This window comes from Sphaeramia orbicularis, chromosome 6 (assembly GCF_902148855.1).
Source record: "Sphaeramia orbicularis chromosome 6, fSphaOr1.1, whole genome shotgun sequence".
Taxonomy (NCBI): domain Eukaryota; kingdom Metazoa; phylum Chordata; class Actinopteri; order Kurtiformes; family Apogonidae; genus Sphaeramia; species Sphaeramia orbicularis.
The window spans coordinates 19,900,430-19,910,407 of NC_043962.1; the positions used below are offsets into that span (position 1 = coordinate 19,900,430).

Consider the following 9,978-nt stretch of genomic DNA (forward strand, 5'->3'; position numbering starts at 1 on the left):
TGTCGCCCTGGTCTTTGGGACAGCGTCTCACACATCATCTCTATAGCTTCACCAACTGGGAAACTAACTCACCTGCAATCTCTCCAACCAAATAACCCCCCAACGTTTTTGACTACTGCCATCTGACATGGAAACCCAGCAAAGGCACGGACACCACTCACTTTGCCACACCTGCCGGAGAACGGAGAACAGCAGAATGAAGGTAACCAGAAACTGACCTAAGTCCTATAGCTTAAGGTTATACATGTGCAGGAAATGAAAAGTCAACTGGCAGGGTTGTAATGACATTTTCTTGGCTGCGTAAGTAAGAAAACCGCTCCGGGCTGAGCAGATGCATTGCTCGCATCTTTTTTTTTTTCTTTTCTTCTTTTACGCACAATTATACATCTCTTAATTTGCATGGACTGGGGAAAGTTCAACATGCAGACATGGCACGGAGAGCCAAAGAACAAAAAGCATTTGTGCAACAGGTTACCTGATGGGGACAAAGGCAGGGAGTTGAGTATTTTATTCTGTTCTCTCGGCTGGACCGTGCGCCGTTCGCAGGATTCGGAGCAAACAGCTGGTCTTTTTTGCCGACAGATAGGGGGCGGTAGGTCTGAGGGTCAGTGAGCTCACTACAGGGTGAGCAAGGGGAAAATATATGCTGAGTCTGGCTTTTCAGATAGTTAACTATCGAGCAGCCGGTCTTGCAACTTCTGAGTAGTTGTGTAAGAATGTGAAAACAGGAGATACAGTCTTTTTTTTTTTCCTCCAGAATAAGCACTTCTCTCAGGTGCGACACAGTGACAACGGCTGATATCAGTCGGGGAAAACTGCACATTTGGCATCTTTGTCTTAACGCCTTAGGCTTTTTTCCTGAGTTAGTAGGTCAATGCATAGAGCATTCATTTAATACTGAAAGTCGTGCGTTGTCGTTTCTACCCGTGCAAATGTGAGCGCATGAGGAGAGTCTGAAAGGCAACATCTGGGTCTGTTTGGAGATTTTTTTTTTTTTATTTTTTTTAAACAGTCTTATATGTCATCAGTTTTGAAACTTGAGCGTGATTTACTGATGCGGTGCTTTATTCTGCAATGTGTGTTTTTGTCTGCAGGTCAAGAAGATGTCTTCATCCAGTCGTGCGCTGCTGTTTGCCTTGGCCCTGACGCTCTACGCTGTGGAAATGGCCTCGGCAGAGACGTTGTGTGGGGGAGAGCTGGTGGATGCGCTGCAGTTTGTCTGTGAAGACAGGGGCTTCTATTTCAGTAGGTTTCAAACCATCACAAGTGTTTACAATGAGCTGCGTAAATGTCCAATCGCATTTTTCTCCCCTACCTCCCTCTGTTTGCGTCGCTTTGTTCATTTGCGCACATCTGTTTGGATAGCTGAGACTATCGCTCTGTCTGTGGCTGTGTGGTATGCGTGTTTGGTATTTTTCTTTCTCACGTACTTTCTCTCTCACACACACACACTGACTGGAAGATAGAAAGAGAGAGGGAGATTATAGCCAGCTGTGTGTCTCAAGACCTTGTCCAGGCTGCTCTTGCTGAGTTTGCGCATTCTCCCTCCAGCCCATACCTCTCAGTGCATATGAAAGGCCGGCGAGTTGTGAAGGCACACACGACTCAGCCATGACACAATGGGCCGCTTGTTTACCAGTAAAGTAATAGCACCCCAAGAGGCATACCACCTCAGCACCAGTGTTCCCAGGCCAGGGGACCACACTGATGAGTCTGAAGGGGTGAGGAGGGTGGAGGGGGGCTGTTTTTGATGTCAGGTTCAGAGGAAGGATCATGAGCATATATTCTGCTCATTGCTTCCATTGGAGATGATGATGATGGGAATAGCTGTAAAGCATTATGTGACAGCTGTTAATCCTTGACTGGATAAGCTTGTGTTTGCACTGTCTGACAGTGTTTGCGACATACATAACTTTACCTCTCTCCGATACTGTTCTTCAAAGAGCAGACCCAACACCTTTTTCTCAAAGACAGAATAAAAGGTAATGACTATGCCACTGCTTTTCACTTTTGACGGACAGCTCCTTTTGTGTGCACTTTACCACAGAAGCTTCTCTCCAATCAGAAAGATCATTATCCAATTTGACCCAACAGATATGCTCCCTCCTCCGTTTCGCCTTCTCCTCCCCCTGGATCACCCTTTCTCTCTCATGTTCCTCTTCCTGCAATCAAATCTAGGCTTGCCTCTCATGAGATTTCTCCAACATTGTGTGGGGCACAGGACTTCAAACAAGGCCTTTATTGATTGTGAATAGTGTTCCCCTGTGCAACATGCTAACCCTCCACCCCCTCACCTTATTCTTCTATACCTTTTTCTCTCATGTCTTTACTCTCTTCCTCTTTTGTTTTGCATTCTTTTCCACCCTCACACACCCTCCCTTCCACACTGATCCCTTTTCTTCTGTTTTCTCTACCTCTCCTGCCCCTCCTCTCCACTCTCCGTCCTCATCTTCTTTATCTCTGCTGAGTTGACAAAGGACAAGGTCACAGAAGAGTTTCCATTTTATGTATTTGCTCACCCAAAGGTCTGTCTGTGAGCCTAGCTGTCTCCATCACTCTCTTTTAGTGTCTACATTGCGGGGTGTTTACTTGTGTATTCACTCATTAAAGGACTTCCAGATAGCCCTAATCAGATTATCCTCTACAAACAAAAAGATTTGTTGCAGTTGGTCATAGATTTCCTTTTATCCTCTTTATTCCATGGACTGCTATGATTGTCGAAGTAATCCTGAAAAAAACAACCTAGATCCATTCTGATTCCAGTGTTGTGTTCTCTACATTAGCTCAGGCCTTATCCCTGGCTTCTTCGTCACCTTTCTTCATTCCTTGCTGTTTCTCTCCAGGTAGGCCCACCAGCAGGGGTGCCAGACGGGGCACCCAGAACCGTGGGATAGTAGAAGAGTGTTGTTTCCGTAGCTGTGACCTCAACCTGCTGGAGCAGTACTGTGCCAAACCCGCCAAGTCCGAAAGGGACGTGTCGGCCACCACTCTACAGGTCATACCCGTGATGCCCGCACTAAAACAGGTACGTCTCATCAACAACAACAAACACCAGTATGGGAAAAAAACACCCGTTCTCTTGTCTATCTGTACATCGCCCCTATGTCCCTCACACTGAGTACGCACACAAAGACAGGTTTATCTTGTTAAATGGTCAAATGTAAGCAGTTACCTTTTCTGCAAAGTGCTGATCATCATGGAAATTATCAAGGCTGTCATAGAACGTTTGTACTCAGGAAAAGGCAGAGTCACATTCACAGCCTGTGTGTGAGAGAAAGTCTGTAAGATGGTGGAGACTGCTGGTCCGTAACAAAACAGTGTGTTCTGAGTGTGTGATTATTAGTCACGGAACAGCAAGCTCTCCAAAAATGGCATGCAGTTTGATCTGTGCGGTCAAAAACGCCTGACCTGGCTAGTAGAAGACTCTCTGGAATATGTCACCGACATGCAGATAGCCATGAAGCGTTACAGGTCTTTTCAGTGTGGTCAAAAGTCTGAGCTGTGGCTGAGGTCCATACCTTCACTCAGACAGACAGGGGGATATTTAACATGTTTTTGCTTTGACTTATTACCGGGGCAGCTGTGCTTCTATGAGATTCCCCGTACTGTGTAAAATAAATCAATATTGTAAGTGTTTAGAGGAAAGTAATGTCTGAAATGTAAAAAAGGCTGCGAGGGCCTTAGTTGGGACATGTTCCTAGTTAGTCTAGACAGGGAGAGTTGATGGGTACAGCCTGCTCTGAGGGCCAGCTGTTCTTAGGCTATTGAGAAGGCCTGGAGTGAATGAACAGGGATAAACACTCCTCAAGTGGCAGGACCAAAACAAGCCATTCAGATGAAGCACTGGGTACTCACGCATAAATTCTAGCTTTGCCACTATCACTCCCACTTTTTTCAATCTGTAGCACTAAGCACATAATTTTCAAAGTTTGCAGTGAATGGATAAAGTTTTTAAGGTGGCATTGTTATTTAATTTAGTCCGGGGTTAGGCAGTTCAGTGGGCCGTTGGGTGGGCGAAGACATGCTGCTCATATGTATATGAGGCAGGTGACCGCCCTTCCCTTTGACAATATGTTAAAGAGGCTGAACTACGCAGTCGTTGACAGCTTCTTTCAGTCAAGGAAACCAAAACAAGGGCAAGTCAGCGGCAAGTCCAGTCTGTTATGATACTTGGCGCTATGAGAATGACATTTGATTTCCATTTTACGGCCCTAACAATGACTGAATGTTTTCCTAAAATAAACAAGGCATTCTCCCATTGTAACCAGCCTTTATACAGTATCTTATCATTGCTAATGAACTCACTCCCTCTTTTCCCGTTTTCCTCTGTTTTCGCCTGCACGCCACAATAGGAAGTCCCAAGGAAGCAGCATGTGACCGTGAAGTATTCCAAATACGAGGTGTGGCAGAGGAAGGCGGCCCAGCGGCTCCGGAGGGGTGTCCCCGCCATCCTGAAGGCCAGAAAGGTTCGGAGGCAGGCGGACAAGATCAAAACCCAAGTAATCGTACACAGGCCCCTGATCAGCCTGCCCAGCGAACTGCCGCCTGTCTTGCTCGCCACGGACAACTATGTCAACCACAAATGAGCCCGCTGCCAGCCCTTTGCACAGACAAGAGTTTGGATGGAGAAAAAAAAGACTAGGGGATTATAGCTTTGTCTCTGACGTCATTTCTGTGGCAGTCCTCTTTGACCTCCCCTGCCCTGTCCGAGCCCACCAATCCCTCCCCCTGCTCTCATCTACTACTTCTTGACCCCCTGGCCCTTTTTCTACTGCACCCCCACCCTCAACCCTCCCAACCCACCCTCCTCCGGCACACAGACATGCCTTCACATTCTTCCTGTCTGAACTCTTTCGCTCCCTCTCTCTTTCAGTCACTGACACAAAAGGCACAAACACAAATGATGAACAAAAAGTTAACAATTCGGCTGAATGCAATTCAGGTGGATCCTTAAGCAAAACAGAAAAGGGAAGGGAGAAAAGACGATGAAAGAGATCAATGGTTTGCAAGTGTCAAGAGGACACCCAGCGGAATGTTTTTTGTCCTTGTGGAAGACAACTGAAAGTGAAGCAGCTTGCATGAAAGAATCCATTCCACATCTTTTTTCCTGAGGCGAAAAGAAAATCTCTGTTAGTTCTTTTTCTTATTAGTTTGCACCTCTACCTATAAAGGGACTTCCACACTGTAAGGAATTATTTTGTAAAATTAGATTCCTGCTCCAGCACCTTTTGATCACAAACAAAAAGCAGAAAAGAGTCTGCAAAATTGCACATTGCCACGGATTACGTCAAAGTAAAGAAAAAAATGGCACTATTTTTTTATGAACAATGAACGTGTAGCTTAAAAAATGTCATGGTGCTAGCTTTGGGAATGGACTCGAAGAGGTTGAAAAGCACGTTTTTTTTCTTTGAATGAATATTAAAGCTTTCCGTTTTAAGGAAAGTGTGACTTTTTTTTAAAAAAAAAAAGGAAAATAAAGGATATGGGGGAGCTCCTGGCAGTGGCAATGTCAAGGGGGAAGTGTCACGAAGAAAAGATATGGGCTGTCTTGGCGTCTAGGCTCACAGCGAGTGCTAGCGGCTGCTCATCAAAAGCTTGCCAGCATAAGCGGCAAGGGGGACCTGAGACCCAGTCCCTGATCCTCCTGTCCCTTTGAGGCTGCTGGACACAGGGAGCAGTGTGGGGACATATATGGGACATCATGGACCGCCTGGATTTGGACAGTACTACAGTTCTGGGACAGTACTTCCTGGTTGCCATGGCTTTGCGGACTGCTCTAACAGGAAGTAACATGGCATGGACAAAGAGCGAGTGGGATAATAATGATTATATTTTATGTTGTCTTTTTTTTCTGTTTTCTTTTCATATCAATGTTTTAAATGAGAAAAAAAGGAAAACCCAGTCAGTTTCTGGTACCGTGACATTCCTGTTTTTCCAAGTTAGGCATTTTTTTTTTTTTTTTTTTGGTTTTATTGTTATTATGTTATTTTACAGTTCTAAAGAAAGGCACAAAATTTTGATTCAAAGGGAAAAAAACAGCAATAATGTCAACTAACATTTTATTTTTATTGTATATCAGTAGTATTCACATGCTTTTGCCTGAAAACAAATACTTGAATATATATATATACATCTATATATATATATTATATATAAATATAGATATATAATTAGTTTCCAGGGACGTTGTGTTATTTTCCTTTAGTCTGAGCTGTATCTTGCGTAATGAGCCGCCAAGCTTTTTTGTTTGTTTGTTGAAATACAAATAAGGGCACTGTATAAAGGCATTATTTATTTTGTTATAAAGTATATTTGAAAAATTGGTCCAAATAATATACGTAGCACTGATGCTCAACTGACGGATTTATTTTGTATGATCTCTGTTTTCCAATTGGAGTTGTAAGGCTTTTTTGTAGATGCTTTGTACCAAAAATAATGTCTTTTTTTCTTTTCATTTGCCATAGTTACTTTAAATTAATATTTTAACAGCAGCATAGCCTGGATCGCTTAGGCATGTTATGTCACAGAAATAGGCACATACTCTGAATACGACGGTCTGCATGGATTTCCAGAAGCCTGTCAGGGTTATCTGTGAACAGGAAAGCATCAATAAGTGACTTTATTATTGGAAAAATAACTGTTCAACATTGATTGTACTCAACCCACTATGTTTTGAAGCCACTTTAGTATTGATGGCGGGGGGAATGATCAGTCCTTCATTAAATAATGTCTTTTTAAATTGTGCATGGTGTCCTATGATCTTCTAAGGAGCATCTTGCCTATGTGCCAGTGCCACTCATGGTGTCACATGTTGGATGGGTCATACAGGCCATACATGTCCAGTCAGTTCTAGGTTAAGGGTAACTTACATGTGACTTGCACAAGTCACTTTTGCTGGCAGTTTTCATCAAACTAAAGGTCATTGTCTACCACTGAGAGTCTGTGATCACACCTTGGCTACACCTCACTTTCTTTCTTTCTTTCTTTCTTTCTTTCTTTCTTTCTATCTATCTATCTATCTATCTATCTATCTATCTATCTATCTATCTATCTATCTATCTATCTATCTATCTATCTATCTATCTATCTATCTATCTATCTATCTATCTGTCTATCTATCTATCCTTTTCTGCCTCTTTGTTTTTAAAGACAATGCTCCTGATCACAAGCATTAACAGTATGCATCTGTATTTGCATTGCGAGTGCTGGGGTATTCAGGGTCGTTACAGCTTGCCGTTTAACCCCCGTAATTTCCCTGTCGTCATCCACCCATTATGCATTTGAGGAAGGGCTATCACGCTAAACTTTTTCTGAAGCAGACAAAGCACTCAGGAAAAAAAACAAAAACAATCTATGCTCTCCGAGGGAGAAGTGGCGTACTTGCTGAGTGTATGCGATAATCTTGTTGTGGAAGGGCAGCTGAGGTTGTTAGCCATACCTGGCCACAATGATACAGCTCTTTGTGACAAACCACTGAAGCCCATGTCAGAAACAAGGTCATTCTATGCCACATTATAGTTTCCTCCTTTATTGTGTCATGCATAACCCCATGAAATGCAGACTTAATGGATACTCGCCATAGTGTGGTGTGAAGCCAATATTTTATATCTTCTTTCTGTCAGAGAGATCTCAATTATCAAGACTGCGTCCTGTCTCTAATTATATTCTGCTTCAGTTGTGCAACAAAGCAGGCAGTGCAATTATTATTTTTGTTATTATATTAATATTATTATAATATTTTCTATTTTATTCTACATTTCCTGCTAGGACTGCATTCATTCACTATTGTAAAGTTCAAACAGGCTACTCTAGTGTTCTTATGAATGGCGTGAAAGACAACCACTTCTTTTCGCTGAATATGAAGAGATACCTTGCCGAGCAATGGCAACTTTTTCTGTGTCAGTAGCTCACTCAGCCTGTGTGTATTTTATTAATTTAACCTCTGCACGCTAAAACGTCCGAAATGCACAATTCATGTACTTTCATTTTTAATATCAATAAAAAAAACATTTTATCAAACGTATATTGTCTGCAAGATTTACTGTTTTGTTCAGCTCTGTCTTGATGTGTATCTTCAGCCTGCATATGTGTGTGTACGTTCCTCTGTGTTGAGCTTCAGACCCTTTTTTGAAATATTTTTATATCAATTAAACCTTATGTGCCCTGTAAATGATTTATTGCATCTTAAGGCTTTGCAAAGAATCTCCAGCTGCTTTTACCACCCTCACCCACCCTCCCCCTTTTCCTCTCTCCTTCTCCATCTCTGCCTGCCTCCACGCCTGTCTGTCTGTCTCTGTCTGTCTGTTTCCTGCACTCACAGAGTAGGAAAGCACGCCACAACTCCTCAGTCTTCACCCTTGCTGCATGCCACACTAAACCTGACCTGTTCTCACTCCCTGTGACACACCCGCGCATACATCCATCCTTCCATCCTCCAGCGGCTTACTAACTACTGGAGCAAGCTCCACTTCAGCGGCTAAGTTTAGTAACCGACATGTCTCAAATTATCACATGCATATTCTGAAAATGGCACGACCTTTTATTGTTGACATGCATGCACATACCCACCCATGGGAATGTCTGTTACCGGGCAGATTTACTATGTAGAATCTTTGTTCCCAGAATGAAACAGTTTGGAGCACTGGGGGTTATCTCAGTGCAGCAAGGTTTACTGTAGACTCTGCACTGTTGTTGCTTGGCATCAAAGAGTTTGAACTTTACAGGCAGAAGTGGAGAATCTCTTTCTTTGGCTTTACTGCAAAGGTCTGCCTTACATTGATGAGATGCACATGTGTTGCTTCAGGGAAAGTGGAAAAGCTGCTCAGCTATCACTGTAGAGGAGACGTGTTCTGTGTTTTATGGTCATAAATCGCTCAATTAAATCACCTTTGCCTGTCTCATGAAACTGTATTGCCTTTTTTAGAAGTCCACCCACCCTACAAAACAGAGGAAAAACTGTTGAAAGCGTAAGCTACAAAAATAGTTCCTTCCTGACAGATCGCTAGAGGCCACGCAGGTTCACACACAATCATGCGCACACTGTACTTACATGTAAGCACATGCAATAAATCACACGTTTTCAACTCTCATCAACTGTATTCTGCACTATGACTTTGACTGTGGCCTGTGTTAATTCACTTCATTAATAGATGCATTATACATGCAGTTCCATAACCATTACACCTTAGCTACAAGCAGGTGTGTGTGTCTTCAGCAGCTCTGGGACTGAGCTTGCTCCCTGCAGGTGTTGTAGTGTGATGCTTGGTGAGTAGATCAGGGACTCTGGTCCTCAGGGCTCGTCACATCATCATTGTGCCTGACAAAGCAGAGACAAGCCAGACTTGGCCAACACGGTCAGGTCATATCCTTGTTTATCCAGTAGATGTATTTGTTGGTTTTGGTTAGTGATAATTCATGAAGATCGTAAGGCTGATATAGACGTTCCACTATAGTGAGACAGATAAAAATTCTTGGGTATGCCAGTGTTTTTTAAGGACTTGGAAATGCCAAGACCTCAACAGAAAGGTGAAAGCAGCTTTTCTCAACCAGTGCATTTTTATGTTGTTGTCAAATTTAAATTCGCGTCTGCATCCAAGTCTGAAACCTAGACATAAAATCACCATAGCATTATCCTTAACAATAGCAGGAGTGCAGAAATGCCAAATCAACCTTAACTGGTGGAGCCAAATAAACCATAAACCCAAACCCACGCATCCATCCCCATCACAGAGGCCTCTTGAACTGTGGAGTGGAGTGTAGATGTGGGTGGCACAACTCTCCCAGGCCTGACATTGGAAACTGCCAAAGAGCACACTAGAGTTAGTTGTGGTTGGCCGGATGCACGGGATGCATGTAAGGCCAGGCCAACTATTGAGGCACAGGGTTTGGCAAGCCCAGACCATCACAGCCCAGCGTGGCCACACAGGCCAATTAAGACAGGCCTTCTCCTCTCCTTTCTTCTCCTCCCCTCCTCTGTCT

The 9,978-nt window shown here is 43.4% G+C and overlaps 1 protein-coding gene across 1 annotated transcript; it reads left to right on the forward strand.

Annotated features, from left to right (window-relative positions):
* igf2b (insulin-like growth factor 2b) lies at positions 1-8,023 on the forward strand. The gene is made up of 4 exons (XM_030136659.1): positions 1-202; positions 1,095-1,245; positions 2,844-3,025; positions 4,353-8,023. The coding sequence occupies exons 1-4, from the start codon at positions 128-130 to the stop codon at positions 4,584-4,586; spliced, it is 642 nt and encodes a 213-aa protein (XP_029992519.1). The 5' UTR covers positions 1-127; the 3' UTR covers positions 4,587-8,023.
* The last annotated feature ends 1,955 nt before the right edge of the window (positions 8,024-9,978 follow it).